Genomic DNA, 19,676 nt, shown 5'->3' on the forward strand with positions numbered 1-19,676 from the left:
ACGTCAAACTGCACTCATAATTTTTTTTTAACAACATTGGCCGGATTGGGTACATTGACTAAAAAGTGTGTCCACATGAGAAGTCAAGGTCGGCCGTTGCATCTCTTTCTAATTAGGGTGACCATGAGTTATATGTATCTGGGATATTAGGATAACGTGGCATATATAGTTTGGCCAAGATCTTTTCTCATTTTTGCATAGTCAGAGAGAATCTTACTGTCTTTTTGCTGTGCTAGTATTATGGCCCCTGAAAAGGGGTGGATATAGTTTATTCTCTTCTGTAAAACGCTTCTAAAAATCTTACTTAATGTAGTCGTCCTAAAAGCTGTTACTGATAGATAGCTGATAGGCCTACCGGACCGCCACCATGATCGATCGTGAGGAAGGTGGTCCGCCGTAACTTCTTTCGATATTCGCTCTCGCTTACACATACTCGCTTACTAATAACTGGGGGCCTACCGCAAAAACCGTAATTCGCAAATTGCGGGGATCTTTCTCTTTTACTCAAACTAAGACGTAATAAGAGTGACAGAAAAACGCCCGCAATTGATGAACTTCGATTTTCGCGGTTATAGCCCTGGATTCCATGTGGATGAGATTAAAATTTTCTAATTAAAATACTTAAGGTGTTACGATGCCGGACATGTGTTTGAAAATTAATAAATGGCGGCCGTTAGCCGCACTGTTGGACTCAAAATTGGTCACGATTTTTCATTTGTAGTCTGCCTCTTTCGCACTCATGGTATGTTCATATGCGTGATGGCTTACGTTTTGCAAACTTTAACTATCTTTAATTCTTTGAGCGTCATTACTCATCGTAGATCTGTGATTGCAACTAGTTTTCAAATTTGCCGCCTTTTTCTACTGACGGAAATGTGTGTCCAACCTAAATCGAATCGATTAGGTATATATAAATAGTTAGTAAAACCGTTTCGGACTTTGGATTTCAATTTTGCTATCATTCCACCAATTTAATCATGCCGAAATATAGACACACCTAATTAGATAAACTTACTTAAGTACTTAATAAGAATTGTGTAAAATTGATGTAAACACATCGTGTCGACATCATGGTCACCCTAATGAGTTTGACAATTATCGTCTTGATTTTTATCGTAAAATTGAATGATTGTGGTTTACATGTAAAAATATACACTACAATCAGCAAATCTTTCACTTCTACAACCTGTCGCACAACATTTTTTACCCATTTTTTAAATATTTCGCAATTAAATGCTGAGCTCCACCATTCACGTGTTTTGGAAATATCTCGAAAATACGTCATCAAGTTGGGGATACCAATTAATATTCAAAGTTTCTACAATGTCTACCATAATAAAATTATATATATTTTTTTGTTATGCACATGCTTGGTTTAATCAGTTAATAATATTGACATCATACTTATTTACAAATTACTTAAAAGATTTGAGAACCGCACTGTGTATGTAGCTCTAAAATAGTATAAGAAAGGATTTCACTTCAGTAGTATATTGATATAAATACTACCACAATGGTATGTTTTTAACATTGGCAACATGTGCGAGTGAGACACCGTGCCCCACTTTTGCTATCTCAAGTGGACCGTTTTCTCTAGTCTGGTAAGAACACCTTTCTGCCTCGGTGATAAGGTTCAAGTTACTATAACAAAAAAAGTTAGAGTGTGCTCCATTTTATATCTCCATGATCTAAAGTGGATTGAACTGTTACTACTTTTTCCTACTCCTCTACTGTTATCTGTCATTTATGCATTCATTAAACGAATATAAGAACATACATAAAAGATTTCAAGAAAAGTCTATATTGTCTATTCCTCATAAAAGCTCTTGTGCTTTTATAAGCTATAACGTTACTGCGATTAATGGCTACCAACATAACAAAACCAAAACGAATACAGTTTTAAACTAAGTGCATTGCTGCCAACTTACAAAATATTCATTTGGTTGCATAATAAAATTAATTACTTCATAAGTCAGAATCACGCATGTGACACCCGTAATATAGCAACACCCATAGACTACGAAGACCGCTTAGCGTTGCTTGTTAATCTCCGTAGGCTACGGTGGCCAAAATTGAGAAAAAACTGTCTAAAAAATTAATTTAGCAAGTAGCAAGTACCAGGGCCTCATGAGTTACGAGGAGGTGTCGCTGACCGGCCGGCCGCGGCCCGGGGCGGGCCGGGCGCGTAACAAGGTATGCTCGCGCGTCTTGGCTATATACTTTTGCTGTAATTTGTTTACCTAAATTAAGATTTATTTTTGTTGACTCGTAGGAAAAATATTGTATGCAACGTTGTATAAGTAGGTCAAAAAATTCTCGTGGCGTATTCCTTTACAATGTTCGCCTACGCCCTTCTTATACAACTGTTGCATAAAATACTATACCATGCCATACTAAAACGTAACCCTATTACAGATACAGAAATGTGTTCGTACGAGACTAGAAAAAACGATTCACTTGAGATCGTAAAACTAGAGCTATCTCACTCGCACATGTTGCCAATGTTAAGGATATGCCATTGTGGTAGTATTTTTATATCAGTATATAATACTACTGAAATTAATTACAGTCAGACAAATTTTAAGTTGGTAGCAATTTTGATAGCCCAGAGGAGCAAGTGTTAAGTAAACGTCATACTACCGAATTCGCTGCCAACTTATTATATATTGGTTTGACTCTACCTTCTTATACTATTTTAGTGATAGTCAGATAACGGTTCTGATACCTTTTAAGCAGTTTGCAAATAATTATGATGTTAATAATAATATTAACTGATTAAACCATAGATAAAATATTCCTACAGATGGAGTTTAAGCCAGCTGTCACCGTAGCCAGTCTCACACACCCACATTTGTATGTATGATTAACAATGAGTAACCAAAAGTTGTGGCCATGTCGATAAAGTCATATCGATAAACTGTAGGCATTTTTTTACAATTTTAGTTTTACTTGAAAGGATTTATAATACCTAAAATGAACAGATAACCATTATAACGACACTTTATATATTCTTATAAACCAGTATGATTTTGTGAGTTCGATATTACAATAATCAACGGTGGAAATCTAAAACTAAACTATGTTTTCCAAAATAATTGAGTTATTTTATCATATCATAAAGTATTCATTATCCATTAGCATTTCTATGATGTACATTTTTAGTGAAGATATCGAAGCTTTAATTAATTGTTATTTCGTTCCACTGTGTAGGCATTATCGATATATAACATGATTAAAATCGACAACGCCACATCCTTAAAACGCACACATACACAACTTGCCTGTCACCTGAATGGCTACGGCTTGAGTATCAAATTTTGTACTGAGAACAGACAACGGGGGGGCCTTGGATTAAACAAAGTATATGCACAACAAAAAAAAGCATTTAATTTAATGTAGAAGACATTGTAGTAAACTTTGGTACTTATCCCCAATTTGATGACATATTTTCAAAATAAGAGAATGTAGTGAATGCACAATTTCGTAATAAATTATGAAGAAATGATGTGTTACGGTATATAAAATAAAATAAAATAGCCTTTATTTGCAACCCCTTCTTTCTATGTTGCATGCTAAATACTTACAAGGTATAACATATAAACTGTATTTAAATATAAAAACATAGTCAATAAAAAAATATTGTACGTGAGATTTTTTTATTATTTTTTTGTTTATTTTGGGATCCCTTTATGGGTATAGGCCTCCTCCAGTTTTTGCCATGAATCTCGATCTGGGGCTAGATAATGCCACCTCATGCCAGCAGTTTCTTTTATGTCATCAGCCCAACGCTTGAGTGGACATCCTGAGTGTCTGTCACCACTCCCTGGTCCTCGCCATTCCGTCACTCTTTTGGCCCATCTTGAGCTATCGGAGCGTGCAATGTGTCTTGCCCATCTCCACTTCATTTTTTTGATAAATTGTAATGCATCAATAACTTTGGCTGTTTCTCGAATGTCTTTGTTTCCAAGCTTGTCTTTTATCTTGACAGTGAGTAGGCTCCTCTCCATTGCTCTCTGACAAACCGAAATCTTTTGGGCATTTTTTTCTGTTAAAATGGGAATTTTTGATTTAAACAAATGTACAAGTGACCAGTAGTGTTTTCAGCTTGACGTTATGCGTCTCTCTATTTCTGCTGTGTCAGTATCTAGGAATGATATTAGTTTAGTTTGCCTAAGTATATGTATTCATTTACATATTCGATGCTCCTTCCTTTTATTTCAATCTTCTTTTTCTTGTAGTTAGTCATAAGCTTGGTTTTATCGTAGTTAAGTAATTTTCAATCCCACTGATTCGCTATTCTGATTAAGGCACTGAAGCATGTTTGCAAGTTCCTCTGCGTTATTGGAAAATAATACGATATCAACAGTGAATCTTCAGTGTTTTAAATATTTAGACCCTATTCTAATGCCTTTATTTTTTCCACCCAATGTTGTGCAGTATAAGTTCTAAAACTGCAATAAATATTTTTGGTGATAATGGATCTCTTTGGCGGACGCCTCTCCCTATTTGAAAGTATGGCCCTAATTTATCCAGCTTTACTCGGCTTTTATACTTTTTATACATATTAGTTATTAGTCTTATGTATTTTTCCTCTATATTATGATATTATAAAGCCTTTCTAATTGGTTCATGAGAGAGTCAAATGCCTTCTGGTAGTCAACAAATGCCAGGTACAGTGGGGAGTTAAATTCTTTGTACTTCTCAATTAGCTGGCTCAGTACTTGTATGTGATCCATTGTGGAGTAACCAGGGTCTAAATCCTGCCTGCTCAACTGGTTTTTTTAATCTATTTTTGGGGTAGGTAGAGGCTTGACATGAGACTTATCGGTCTATAGTTAGATACTTCGCATGGATCTCCTTTCTTGTATAATAGAGTTATTTCTGACTCAGTCCAGTGTAAAGGCACGATCTCTTCTCTTAATATGTTATTAAATAAATGTGTTAACTGTTAGGTGCCTGATTAGTATGTCTTTGCCCACCTTTACAGCTTCCTTTATGATGGAATCTGGTCCAGGGCTTTCGTTTTTACTCAGATTTTTTATTGCAGTGTCCACTTCTCTTGTTGTAAATAGCTCTGGAAAGCTCTCCGTCCTATTTATTATGTGCGGCTGTATGTGATGGTTTTCATTTGGCTCTCTTTTAGCATATAATTTTTTATAGAAGTGTTAAGGTATGGTTACCCTAATTAGAACGAGATGCAATCCTCTAGTTCGACTTCTCATTTGGACACATTTTTTGGTCCATTTACTCCATTCGGTTTATTTCCTACCCCTGCCCTACGTCCATGAACCCGCGCTAATGTTGACCCGCGAACTACATGTATTTATATAGTCTGTCAAACAATTTAGTCAGTAGCAAAAGAAGCGAAATTCAAATTTTCTATGGGACCCTTCGCGCTTACATTTTTTTTCCAGATGCCTTGAACAAACCATGGAACAAACCACATCGACAGAAACACATCATTGGCTTAATAAATTGACATATCAAAATCATTCTTTCCATTCACTCATTTGCTTATTTCACATGTTGTGATTTATATACTTGCGTGTGTGAACGTAATTTTTATTAGTTTCTACTGTTTGAAGAATTTATGTGCTAGAGGTAAGGAAAACATTGCAATACGGAATTAAAAACCAGCTTAATACAATAAATAAGATGTATCATGTAAATTTCCCAGTTCGGCATGTAATTTATGTTTTCATTTCTCATGCTCTGAAAGAGGGTCATTCATTGTTGTTCTAAAAAGTGTGTAGACAACAGCAGAAAATGATTCGTTTACGCACTAGAGCATTTTCCAAGTACGGTTTTTTTAACAATAAGCAATTGAAATTTGGTTTCAAATGGATTTTTTATACATTTTCCGTTCTGATATTAAACACGCCATTCCATACTAGCCGTGTCTTATCCAACCTCGACATTGGCAGAATCATCAACACCTTCATGGTGCCATAACACGAAAAATTGATTGATTGAAATAACGTTGCTTTTACCTAAATGGTTAATTGAAAGTACTCTCAAGAAATACTATAAAAAATTAAACTTAGTCATGTTTAAATATACACGTGTTTTAATTTCCTCGTATTCGAAATGAAAAGTAGAGTGTTTAACTGGGCTGAAAGGCATCATTTCAGCCTCGGATTAGTGCTCTCACAGTATTCGAGCGCCAAACTACCTTGCCAGAAATGAGTGCCTTCACTTGGTTAACAATCTACTATTGTTGTACCATTTTTTACTCTTCATTTATATATATACTCAATTTCTATGCACATTATGTCCAGATGATGAATTTTTATCTAAATTTATTATGTGTTGAGTATATTGTGACCCATTCTTTCACTATTTATGCAATATTTTGCAGTTTTATACTATGTTAATGCTGTGAAGGCTAAAGGTCTTTAATGCTAACATTGTTTTATGAATTACAGAATATAAGCCATATATAAAGATGTCCAGTAGAAATGTCCGTAAAGTGTTTGGTAATAACCAACTGCTAGAGTGCTGTGATGGTTCTGATGATGATTATGAGCCTCCATATGCAAAGAATACAGCTTCTAAGTTCACTTATGAAGGGGTGAGTAGGTACAAATGTAACTAAAATAAAATATTTATATTATCAGCCACCTTACTGGATATAAATGTATATCGTGTTCCTATCTTCTGCTGATGACAACAAATAACTAACCCATTTTATGTTAGTGCTATTGTCTATGAGTAACTAGGCGGGTCCACACAGAACAAGCTGCCTCGCTAGGAAATTGCCACATGCACATGTGCTTCGGCCGCATTGCCTCGGGTGAGGCACTTTTCACCTTCTGAGATGCTTTGCATGGCAAGTGCCTACTGATAAACATTCATAATCTCCAAATGTTACTTATGAGTTGGTCAAATGGTATGAAATCCTTAAAAAATCTTAGTTTAAATACCCTGTTGAAATACTTATGATTGATGAAGCTTATGATTGTCACTGCTAATCTATGTAAGCAATGTGAACTGCACAGCGAAATTTATTGTGTACCCACTTTATGAATAAATTCCATTTATAAAATTATAATAACACAAATCTCTCGCTACTATATTTTTACTTAGATTCTTTAGCTGTATCTTTTACTGAGGTGTGCTAATAATGAATATTCTATCTAATCTATATCTATCTCTCCCATGTCAAATAGTTTTTGCAATGACTCTTGTGTATACCTACTACTGACTTGCTTAATGTACCACACCGCCATCTGACTGTGTTGTTGAGGCAGCAGTGAACTAACAAAGATAGCTTTTTGAACTGTGTTTTTATATCCCAAATTCTTGAATAATATTTGATGAATTGCCATTTTTAGGGTTCCGTAGCCAAATGGCAAAAAACAGAACCCTTATAGATTCGTCATGTCCGTCTGTCTGTCCGTTTATTGTACAAATGGATTGGGTATGGTAGTTTGGTCAATAAACCTGAAGTTTTATTATCTGAAATATTAAAAACAGCCCAGATACTTAAATCCTGAGAAAGGAATGTGTGGCAGTTATGCATAACTGCCACAGGAATGTCAAATACTGATTTTTGGATTCTTACACAGATTGACTAAGTGCCAAGGTAAGCTCAAGAATTCTTGTGTTGTGGGTACTCAACAATGATACATGTAATATACAAATACTTAAATACATAGGAAACACCCATGACTCAGGAAGAAATATCTTTGGTCATCACATAAATAAATGTCCTTACCTTACTGGGATTCAATCCCAAGACTATTGGCTTTATGGGCAGGGTCAGTATCCACTAGGCCAGACTGGTTAACATGACAAGACAAACTTGAATCGCCCATGTAATGCCATGTATACATTTGATTGTGGACTGGTCTTTATTTTTCAATGTTTTACTGTTGTTTCAATGAATTAAATGGCATTAGTTCTACATAAATAATCCAACTCTATGATTTGCAATGGAATGCAAAGCGAAACACACCATTACACAATGTGTACCCATATTAAATAAAGCCCTCACACAGTATACTAACATGCAAAGCTGTATTTTGTGGTAATTAAACCAAACAATTAGGTTTAATGTTAGCAAAAAGAATTGATTGTAATAGTGAGGTAAAGTCTAAGAAAATAACGTGCCCCTTAGTTGCCATCCAAAACAAATGGCTGTGTACTGCGCCTTATGTTTTGCGGTTACTGAAATATCAAACGGCAACTTTTGACAATCAGAGTATTTTTTTTTTCGGATATATCATTTTACGGAAGAAGTTATTCAGTCATCTAGTTAGGTTAATTTATAATAGGATTAAGTAACTGTTTTTTAAGCTTTATATGTCAAACCACATAGGGTTTTCGGCAACCCGAAAGGAACCCCGGTAGATTTAAGTATATTGTTTAATATTACCTAAACCTTGTATACCCGCATATCTGCAATGAATGTCTAATATATCGATGCGTCCATTTTGTAATCAACTAGACTAAACTATGATTAAAACCTACCACAACTTCTGACACTGACTGGCATTGTACTTTCATGTATTGTGTGCCAAAGGTCATATAAATGAAACCTGCCATTTACTTTTGACAGCTTGAGTTGAGCTCTCACTCTGAAAAGGAGCAAGAGCCCTCGGAGTCAGAATCAGTTGAAGAGATTGAACCCCAGCCAGAAACGAGCAAGAAGAAAAATAAACGAAAAAAGAAAAAACAAAAGAAAGCTAAAGAGGCAGTCAAAAATGAAGAAGGAGAGGTCAGTATATTTATTTTATTATATTTTAAAATCACGTTTGTTGTATAGGAGTCCCCTTAAATATTTATTTTATTCGGTTTTTTAGTATTTATTGTTATAGCGGCAACAGATATACATCATGTGAGGCGGGTCCACACAGAGCCTCGGCCGAGGCACGTCTACACTGGCCGTTTTGTGCGTCAGGAAAATGCCTCGCGCGTATGCTCACTCAGTGTGGACTCGGCTAATTTAATCTGTGTAATTAAAGCCTAATAATAAGAACAATAATTAACACTCAAAGACTCGAGTCAGTTGTCGGGTGTCAGACCGTCAACATCTCCAGCATCTCCTGAGGATGCCTCGTAGAGAGGCGAAACACGTGTCGAGTTTTGTACTTTTGGTGGTGGGTTGTTATATTTATTTGCGTATTTATTTTTGCGGTGGGAGGGTGGGAACATTAATTGCATGTAAAAATACGCAAGTAAGTATAACGGGTTAGCACTGATTGACTAGCACGTTATTTTCTCGCGGATTAGCAAAGTAATATTTCTTGTTTTAAACCCACATTTAGCAATCTCCGCCCTCGATTTTAGTGACGTGTGAACACGTGCGTTGTCCTGGCGGAAGATAACTTTCTTTGTCAACATTCCAGGTCTTTTTATCTTCAGAGCCTCGCGTAATCTGCGTAATATCTCGCAATAATAGTCGGAATTTATAGTTTTACCTCTCTGGAGATAGTCAACCATTATTATTCCTTTTGCATCCCAGAAAACAGATGCCATGACTTTATTGGCCGACAAAATTGCTTTGGCTTTTTTGGGAGGCGGAGATCCAGGACGAACCTACTGCTTCGATTGCTGTTTGGTCTCTGGTGTATAGTGGTGGTCTCGTCCATAGTTACAAATCTGTTCAAAAAGTCTTGAGTATCGACTTCATACAGGTCTAGACATTCACGTGAATTAGTACTGCGAGCGATTTTTTGTTCCACTGAAAGAAGCCTCGGGACCCATCTCGCCGACACCTTGGAAAAACCTAATTCGTTGACTATAATATTTTGAGTTCTTTCATAAGAGATGCCTACGATGTCAGCTATTTCCCGCACCTTTAATCGCCGGTCTTTCATTATCATTTCGCATATAATTGCCACATTGTCCGTGTTAGTCACCGTTGTTGGCCTCCCGGGACGAGGGTCATCTGCGATACTATCTCGTGCACGCTTGAATTCAGCTGCCCATTTTTTCACCATCGTATATGATGGACAGGATTGCCCTAATGTACTTTGCATATCATCATAAATTTGCTTCGGTGTTTAAATTTCGCGGGAAGACAGTTGAATAATGACAGTTCAAAATGGCGGCAGAAAAAAGAAAAAAGATTTTCTTTTTTAATTGGCCAGGCCGCGAATTTTTCAATCAACCCTCGTATATTCTCAATTCTTTATTAATCTTATTTTTCTTTTCCTTTGTAAGAATTCGATATGTTTTCTGAAAGAGCTACGTATTTGTATTTTTTGATATACATAATATATTTTACAGTACATATGGTGCTACTTTACCGCACTAGTGCGAAAATTTGCATATTACGTTACTGTGTCGAACATTTAAAGGGCCATATGTACTGTAAAACGTTGTACGATACATGTGCGAATAGGTAATTCGCAACTCGTGTCGATTTAAAACACTCCCTTTGGTCGTGTTTTAATTTATCGCCACTCGTTTTGAAATTCCTATTTTTCGCACTTGTATCGTAATGTACTATTTTAATCAAATTTCTATAAAGAAAAGTAGCTACTGTATGTAATTCCCTGATTTATATAGTAATCTAAATTGTATTCTTTCTTATTTAATGCATGTTAATTATAAGATGTAATGTTTTGAAAAGATGTGTCCCGCCGAGTTTTTTGCCGGTCCATATTGGGATACCCTCCTCCGATTGAGGTGGGATTTAAATCTTCTCGGGTCAGAGGTGTAGGGTTAGAGCCGGTGTAGCTTTATTTGGCGTTCATAAGCGCATTGTACGAGTAATATGCTACTTGAATAATAATTTAATAATAAACTATCTTTATCTTTAATATCTTGAAAACTTTTGTTTTTATTTTAACGAAGAACAATCCAAATTTATTTTGCAATTTAACCACCTTTGCGGATTTTTATTATACTTGAAATTATTAAAATCGGTTCACATGATAAAAAATTGTCCCTAAAAACCCGCGAAAATTAGTTAGCCGATTTGCCGATAGATGGCGCTGTACACAATTTATGCTTAGTATACCTCTGCTCAAAAGTTTTACGTGTTTATAGTTACATGAGATAATTGAAAGTTTAGTGCGGAATTAAACGAACTCTCATTTCACCAGTTTTTTTATTTATTTTTAGGATGAAATAGACAAGTCCCTAAAGGAAATCAATGCGTTGATGGGCTCTCCGCCGGCCGCGGCACCGTCCGCGTCGAAGCCGCTGCAACCGCAGACGCTCATTCCCGACGTATTGCTGGTGCAGCAGAAGCACTTGAACGTCGCCAATGAAATGAAAAAAATGTTCGGTCCTGAACCTACCGAAGAAAGAAACAAACGGTTAGTGCACTCACCCTTTTCATTCAGTTAATAATACTCTGTTAGTTGACTTAGCTGACAATTAGGTACAAACACTTTGTAATTGCTATTTTTGAAGATTGAATGACTTAACTTACGTATTGATGTAATATATATATTTTTTATATTGGTTATCTAATCAGGGTTAACCGCCAGGCACAACTCCGAATTCAAAAGAAAACTATCATTGTACCATCAGTCGAATATACAGCCAAGTTCAAGAAATTTGGTAAGTTAAACAGTAAAAATCTATAACTTCTCTATCTATTATTGTCTCTAAGAGTCGGTTGCACCAAACTCCGTCACCGTTGAAACGTTTACTAAGTTTTATTAGGTATATGGCAAAATGTCATAGTATACAGCTGATTGCCATTGTAGCACAATCGGATTAAGACCAACCTCGAAATCTCTAAAACAGTCATGAAATTTGGTATGTATATAAATTAAAGGCCCCTTTTTCATTCATGCCCACACCATTTGACATTTGGGGAATCGCAGCCATTTTGTAAAATGTGTACCATCCAGGAGAAATTCGCGTTTGAATCTAAATCTACATTCTTTATGAAAATATAGTGTAAGGCAACATTAAAGCTTATTAAATTCTACACGCAAAACGTCCTGGATATCTTTGCGGAAAAAATACATCTTGTTATAGAAAATACTGGCTGAATCTAAGTTTAATGCGTATACACTTCCAGGGGACATTCTCTTAATAGGAAACTCGGTGGAATATGAATTTCACTTTTAACTATACATTTGTATGTGATCTACCCCAATATTAACATTTTACTCGACCGCGACTTAACCAGAAAGTAGGGTTATGGGTTTAATTACTGAGGCGATTGAAAAAAAAATATGATTTAATATTCGGAGTCCTCTCAAGGCGGTTGCTTTATTTTTTCTGTAATAAAACAAGTGTAAACAAGTTGTGAAGGGTAAGAGAATCTACCGATATGTCATTTTAAAATATCCTAAGCTACAGGGTGTACTGAATCATCAGTACTTAAACCCATTACCCTACTTTCTGGTTAAGTCGCAGTCGAGTAAAATGATAATATTCGGGTAGATCACGTACAAATGTATAGAATCTATACATTTGTACGTGATCTATCTGAGATGAGGAATATGAATTCCACTTTTAACTATCTATACTATAGATAGTTAAAAGTGGAATTCATATTCCTCCGAGTTCTCTATTAAGAGAATGTCCATGTCCCCTGGAACTGTATAAGCGTTAAACTTGGATTCAGCAAGTATTTTCTATAACAAGATGAATTATTTCGCAAAGATATCCAGATTTTTTTTGTGTAGAATTTAATAAGCTTTAATGTTGCCTTACACTATATTTTCATAAAGAATGTAGATTTAGAGTAAAACGCGAATTTCTCCTAAATGGTACACATTTTCCAAGATGCCTGCGATTCCTCGAGGTCCCCAAATGTCAAATGGTGTGGGCATGAAATAGGGGACTTTAATTTATATACATACCGAATTTCATGACTGTTCCAGAGATTTCGAGGTTGGTCCTAATCCGATTGTGCTATTGATCAACCTGTCAATTGTGGTTGGTGCAACTGTCTTTAAATCTATCTTGGAGCACGTTAAGAATTATTTACACAAATATGCAAGCTTGTATAAATCGCTGCAAATTATTTCTGGCCAGATGAGAGAACACTTGATAGCTCAGTAGAATCTGTTGTCATCAATTTATCATTGATTATTTCTCCAGGGCTATCTATGTCCATGACGCGCAAAGAGAATGGGTCTGCGCACTTTACGTTCGACCACAGCAAGGAGTACCGGCACATGCACCAGCGGCTACTGCACCTGGCCTCCGTGGGCTACAGCCAGGACTGGCTGCATACCGCTATCGAGGAGGCGCAGCGCTATATGCACGTCGAAGCCATCCTCGAGGTATTCTGTCACGTATTCTGTAGTGATGACCAATATTCTGCGTCAGCATCATATATTGAATGCATCTATTATTTTCTTTAATGCGGGGCTTCCCCGTCCCAGTTTCAGAGGCAAAAATATATAGTATTTTATTTATTATTAATTTTTATTAGAGACTTCCGTACACTCGTGGTGAAGATGCCAGCCTCATAGGAAAGTACACGTGTGTCACTGACCCTCAGACCTACGTGCGAGATGTTTTTTAGGGTTCCGTAGTCAACTAGGAACCCTTATAGTTTCGCCATGTCCGTCTGTCTGTCTGTCTGTCTGTCTGTCCGAGGCTTTGCTCCGTGGTCGTTAGTGCCAGAAAGCTGAAATTTGGCATGGATATATAAATCAATAAAGCCGACAAAGTCGTACAATAAAATCTAAAAATTTAATTTGTTTTAGGTACCTCCCCTACACGTAAAGTGGGGGTGAAATTTTTTTTTGCTTCAACCCTACAGTGTGTGATATCGTTGGAAAGGTCTTTCAAAACTAATAGGGGTCTTCAACAAACATTTCTTGATAAAGTGAATATATTCGGAGATAATTGCTCTGAAAGAGAAAACAAATGTGTCCCCCCCCCCCCCCCCCCTCTAACTTTTGAACCATGCGTCCAAAAAATATGAAAAAAATCTTGGAAGTAGAGCTAAAGAAAGACATTAAATGAAAACTATAGCGGATATGATCAGTTTAGCTGTTTTTGAGTTATCGCAAAAAGTTTCCTCTTCATAGTAAAAAGACGTACACCCACAGTTCATCCTTTGGTTAACAATCTACCATACTTTAAGCTCCAGTTTAGCTTATTGTGACGGAAGAGTAACTACGGAACCCTACTCTGAGCATGGCCCGACATGCTCTTGTTTTTTTATAATATGTAAATAATTTCTTAGCACATAACGGTTGAGAAAGCAAGATGTTTAAGGATAATGCACCGTCCAAAATATTTCTTAAAATATTTTTTGGCTTGACTTGGCCTCTAGTGCATTCTATAAATATGTCGTCTAGGTCATTATGTTACAATGCTCATACAGGTTTACTTCTCTTTTTTTCATGTGATAAAATTTATTACACGGAATATGTCCCGAACGCAGACGTAGTGCACACATTAGATTGCTATTCTCGGCTTCCCTGCTCTATGTATAATAATTATACATAGAGCACTTATTATTACTTATGTGGTATATGTATTCATAATTATTATGAATACATATACCACATAAGTAATAATAAATGAATCATTTCCAGAGTGCCGACATGTTGCTCCAAATGGAAGAATATACCGCAGCCAACATACTGGTCGAGCGTGTTATAGCCTACATGCAGTTGGTTGCTCATCCCTCGTTTCAACTTGCAGATGTGAGTTCAAATTCAGTCAGTGCAGATTCAAAAACTCAAAATAACTTTATACATAAACATTTTATTTTTGTTTTTCAGCCGCGAACGCGACTGCTATACAAATATATGGAAAACAGGACATTCCACGTCGCTGTATTAAAATATATCCACTTGCTGACGAATCGAGCTTGCCACCGCACTGCTTTAGAACTAGCTAAAATGCTACTGAATCTCGACCCGTCGGACCCGCTAGCGGTGCTGCTCGTCATCGACACGCTGGCGCTCCGCGCGCGGGAACATCAGTGGCTAATCGACGCCGTCGACCATTGGGCCAAGGAGAGGGATGCCGGGTTCCTTTTTAGCATACAGTACTCGTATGCTATGGCGCATTTCCATGTTGCTACTAAAAATAAAGGTAAGATAATTGCGTCAGTCTACTAATCAATTAGGTAGAACGATTGAGCGCTCCGAGAGAACACGCTTATATGAATTATTATTTTTTCCTTTGTGTCAGCGGGCGACGCTGTTACTTTCAATTTGCTCGGGGTGTATCGAGTGGCATTTTTAGTTATTTAGCTTAATGTATATATATATGTATAGGGGACACGAGCAAGGCGGACGAGCTGCTGCAAGCGGCGATGCTGCGGTTCCCGGCGGTGGTGCTGCGGCTGCTGGAGTGCGCGTCCGTGCCGCCCGGCGCGCGCCTGCAGGCCTGCACGCTCTTTACATCCATAGCCGAAACTAAGTGAGATCATACTGCTTGGCTCGAGAAATGGGCAAAATTTATTCGAATGACGAATAACCATTGAGAATAACTAAATCATTCACTAAGACGAATACATTTTTCGAATCTTATTCTATATATGGCAAACAAATATTCGCGAGTAATTTATTCGTGGAATAACATGTATTATGTTTGATATTCCCTAAATAACAAAAAGTAATAATGAAAATAGGTGAATTCTCTAGTAGGTACACAACTGATAAGAAAGTCGAGTTACGGGGTTTTCTCGTTATTTTATATATTTGTAGTTTCATTATTTCTAGTTGGCTACCTGCGATAATCATAATCATATTTATTGGTAATATCATATTACATGTCACAATAAATTGTATACTTAAGATATGATAATACCATGGCCCTGAAATACGCTGCAATTGCTTACTCATGGGAAATCTGAGCGTGTACTAAAATATCATTCGTATTATATATTTGAATAAAATAAAGAATAATTCATTTATTATTTAAAAATATAAATGCATGATTTATTAATAAATAATCCTATAGCGAACGATTGTTTATTCTAATAATTATTTAGATAAAAAATTTATTCGAATAATGAAGCAAACATGCAGCCCACACTCTTTAAAAATGTTTTCATATTTTTGTGATTTCTGCATGTATATAAATATAAATAAAAGGACATTATTACACAAATTGACTAAGTCCCACAGTAAGCTCAATAAGGCTTGTGTTGAGGGTACTTAGACAACGATATATATAATATATAAATATTTATAAAATACTTAAATACATAGAAAACACCCATGACTCAGGAACAAATATCCATGCTCATCACACAAATACATGCCCTTACCAGGATTTGAACCCGGGACCATCAGCTTCGTAGGCAGGGTCACTACCCACTATGTATAAGTCGAGAGAGTCAGGACGGCGGGTGTATACCTAAATAAAAATAAACAAAAAGCATACCATATTTTTGTACCTAAATGTACTAATTAGTACTTAAAAAAATTGTACTTTCCGGTAAATACTTAAATTTATTACCAAAAAACATTCTGACAGTCAAAATGGCGGGTGTATTTTATTACGCAATGATCCCGCTATTATTGATAATTTCTATAAAAACCAATTTTTTGTACCAATTTTTTACCTACATATTTCAATTATAAATTTAGCCATTTTTTTTGTGGTTTCCAAGTTTTACTCATTTTACTTTATAGATTGCTATTACACTTTTGCAGGAGCTACAATTTTTCACCTTATCGATTTCATTTTTAAGAAATAACGCTACGGTACAATTATGTTTAGTACGCCAGGAATTAGGTCTACGTTTAATTAGCTCCGAAAATGATGTCATTAGAAAATGATTTGTTTATGTTGCAGAATCACGAAGAACCTGAAGGAGCTGATACTGTTGTACGCGAAGCTGACGTGGTCGAAGTGGCGCGAGCCGGCCGTGCTCGACTGGCTGCAGCGCAACGCCAACGAGCTCGCCGAGAAATACGACCGGGACCCCGCCACGCAGGTAACGGGTAATCTTAGGCACGGTTGACACGATATGCCGCCGATAAATAACTAGTCATTGTGAGCTGTACATCTAAAAAGTTCACGCGAAAAATGCTAGTTGTAGAATTGTAGAGTTAAATAGTATAATATACTTACTAGGGGACTCTATTAACTGTATCGTCAAAACGAAATATTTACCTAAATAAATAATTGTTTCATATAAATAATTTTTCATAGTGGGACAAACGAAAGCATTTTTGCTTAAGCTAAAACGGAGAAGCTTAGTTCGTGCTACGCGCTCATCATATTAAATATATGATTTAAGGTGTCGTAGGTTCACTGAGCGAAGTTTTTAAAAATCTTACCGCTGTTTTAGATAACAATATGGTTGTCAAAAATGTTATTATCAATCTTGAAGATTTTCTCTAGGGAAAACAATTAGAATCTAGACTTTGACTTTCTCTCGATAGAAAAAAAGCGGAAAGTCGGACTCGCCCATGAAGGGTTCCGTACCATTTATGACGTATTAAAAAAAAACAGGTAGTTTTTTATGTATAGTATGGGTTTGATGAAAAAAATTTTTTTTTAAATTTTATGACGTATTTTTAAAACCTACTTACTAGATCTCGTTCAAACCAATTTTCGGTGGAAGTTTGCATGGTAATGTATATCATATATTTTTTTTAGATTTTTCATTCTGTTATTTTAGAAGTTACAGGGGGGGGGGGGGGGGGCGACACATTTTTTCACTTTGGAAGTGTCTCTCGCGCAAACTATTCAGTTTAGAAAAAAATGATATTAGGAACCTAAATATTATTTTTGAAGACCTATCCATAGATACCCCACACGCATGGGTTTGATGAAAAAAAAATTTTTTTTAATTTTTTGACGTATTAAAAAAAAACTACTTACTAGATCTCGTTCAAACCAATTTTCGGTGGAAGTTTGCATGGTAATGTATATCATATATTTTTTTTAGATTTTTCATTTTGTTATTTTAGAAGTTACAGGGGGGGGGGGGGGGACACAATTTTTTTCACTTTGGAAGTGTCTCTCGCGCAAACTATTCAGTTTAGAAAAAAAATATATTAGAAACCTAAATATCATTTTTGAAGACCTATCTATAGATACAGCACACGTATGGGTTTGATGAAAAAAATTTTTTTTTTTAAATTGTGTGACGTATTAAAAAAAAAACTACTTACTAGATCTCGTTCAAACCAATTTTCGGTGGAAGTTTGCATGGCAATGTATATCATATATTTTTTTTAGATTTTTCATTCTGTTATTTTAGAAGTTACGGGGGGGGGGGGGACGGGGGGACGACGACACATTTTACCACTTTGGAAGTGTCTCTCGCGTAAACTATTCAGTTTAGAAAAAAAAAATTTAGAAACCTCAATATCATTTTTAAAGACCTATCCATAGATACCCCACACGTATGGGTTTGATGAAAAAAGATTTTTTGAGTTTCAGTTCTAAGTATGGGGAGCCCCCAAAATTTATTGTTTTTTTTTCTATCTTTGTGTAAAAATCTTAAGGCGGTTCATAGAATACATTGTCATCTACTTACCAAGTTTGAACAGTATAGCTCTTATAGTTTCGGAAAAAAGTGGCTGTGACATAATCGGACAGACAGACGGACATGACGAATCTATAAGGGTTCCGTTTTTTGCCATTTGGCTACGGAACCCTAAAAATCAATAACATAGGTCTAAAACGCATTGTAAAGAATTGTAACAATTTATACAGCATAAAAGTTAAAATTATGAAAATTGCTTCTGAAAATGCGCTACGTTTTTCTTTTTTAAAACTTCAAAAAAATGGTATCCGCGGTCCCGAGCACGCACATCCATCTCGCTCACGCTTACGCTCATTGAGACTGACAGAAGAACATGAACCTATGGGGCCTTAAATTTACTTTTGTATCTATTATAGCGGTCAGGCAAGTCCAATTATATGTTTTGAAATTATAAACAGCTTTCTGCTATTGACAGTGACAATTTTCACACGCAAATAACTAAAATAAAAAATAATATTTAGCGCTATGTACAACAATGGCGATTCTCGCGGCGTTGTATGGGAGTTGTCAGTATAAGATAGTGATAGGATGTTTTGTCGGCAGGAGCGGGCCAAGGCGCTGGCCAACGAGCAGCTGAACCTGTTCCGCAGCTGGCCCGACGAGGTCATCCGCCATCTGTGCGTCATCAAACCCATGGCCAACCTCCTCGTTGACGGGGTGAGTGTTCTCATACAAGTCGGCGAAGCTTAGCTACTCGGACAATCCTTTTGACCTGCAGAACTTTTTTACTACAGAAATAAAGAAGTGTCCCGATATATTTGATGAAGGCTGTATAAAACTAAAAGTGAACATGAAAATGCACTTATTTATTTATTTATTTATTTCTTTCCAAAATAGTTGTACAGCATAACAGTATATACTAAGTCACTGCCAAACTACAAACAAATTGAAACAAAAATAGGTTAACTAATAATATTATGTATAATTACTAATTAGGCATCGACAGTTTCTAGGCAGGTTACCACACTAAGATATAACAACCACATTCAAACAGTTGAAGGACGTGCATCCATCCTCTCACAGAACCTCAACAGTTCATCTCGCACTTCGCTCCACCTGCCAGCAAATAAATCACACTCGGGCGCTAATGCTAAGAGCGCATTCAGGAGGGGTAAAGGGCGAACGAGTGGGGATTTTCTGTGAGACACGGTTCGCGAAATCGGGCCTACAAGTAGACCACGGTCACGAGGCCGGAAATTGACTCTGGTTGGCGTAGGGACAAAAAGACGCAGTAATTGCGCCACCAGTTCGGCACAGTCCGATTCACCTCGAGATGTCATAT

At 36.5% G+C, this 19,676-nt stretch overlaps 1 protein-coding gene across 1 annotated transcript in view; it reads left to right on the forward strand.

Annotated features, from left to right (window-relative positions):
• Positions 1-5,476: 5,476 nt before the first annotated feature.
• The window catches only part of LOC133529728 (uncharacterized), a 53,656-nt gene continuing 39,456 nt past the window's right edge, over positions 5,477-19,676 (forward strand). The window contains exons 1-11 of the mRNA XM_061867529.1: positions 5,477-5,601; positions 6,426-6,571; positions 8,561-8,719; positions 11,074-11,270; positions 11,432-11,517; positions 13,018-13,202; positions 14,472-14,582; positions 14,661-14,976; positions 15,162-15,306; positions 16,690-16,831; positions 18,938-19,051. Of these exons, the coding sequence (XP_061723513.1) occupies positions 6,446-6,571; positions 8,561-8,719; positions 11,074-11,270; positions 11,432-11,517; positions 13,018-13,202; positions 14,472-14,582; positions 14,661-14,976; positions 15,162-15,306; positions 16,690-16,831; positions 18,938-19,051 (1,581 nt within the window). The 5' untranslated portion in view covers positions 5,477-5,601; positions 6,426-6,445. The remainder of the gene's footprint in view (positions 5,602-6,425; positions 6,572-8,560; positions 8,720-11,073; positions 11,271-11,431; positions 11,518-13,017; positions 13,203-14,471; positions 14,583-14,660; positions 14,977-15,161; positions 15,307-16,689; positions 16,832-18,937; positions 19,052-19,676) is intronic.

This window comes from Cydia pomonella, chromosome 1 (assembly GCF_033807575.1).
Source record: "Cydia pomonella isolate Wapato2018A chromosome 1, ilCydPomo1, whole genome shotgun sequence".
Lineage (NCBI taxonomy): Eukaryota > Metazoa > Arthropoda > Insecta > Lepidoptera > Tortricidae > Cydia > Cydia pomonella.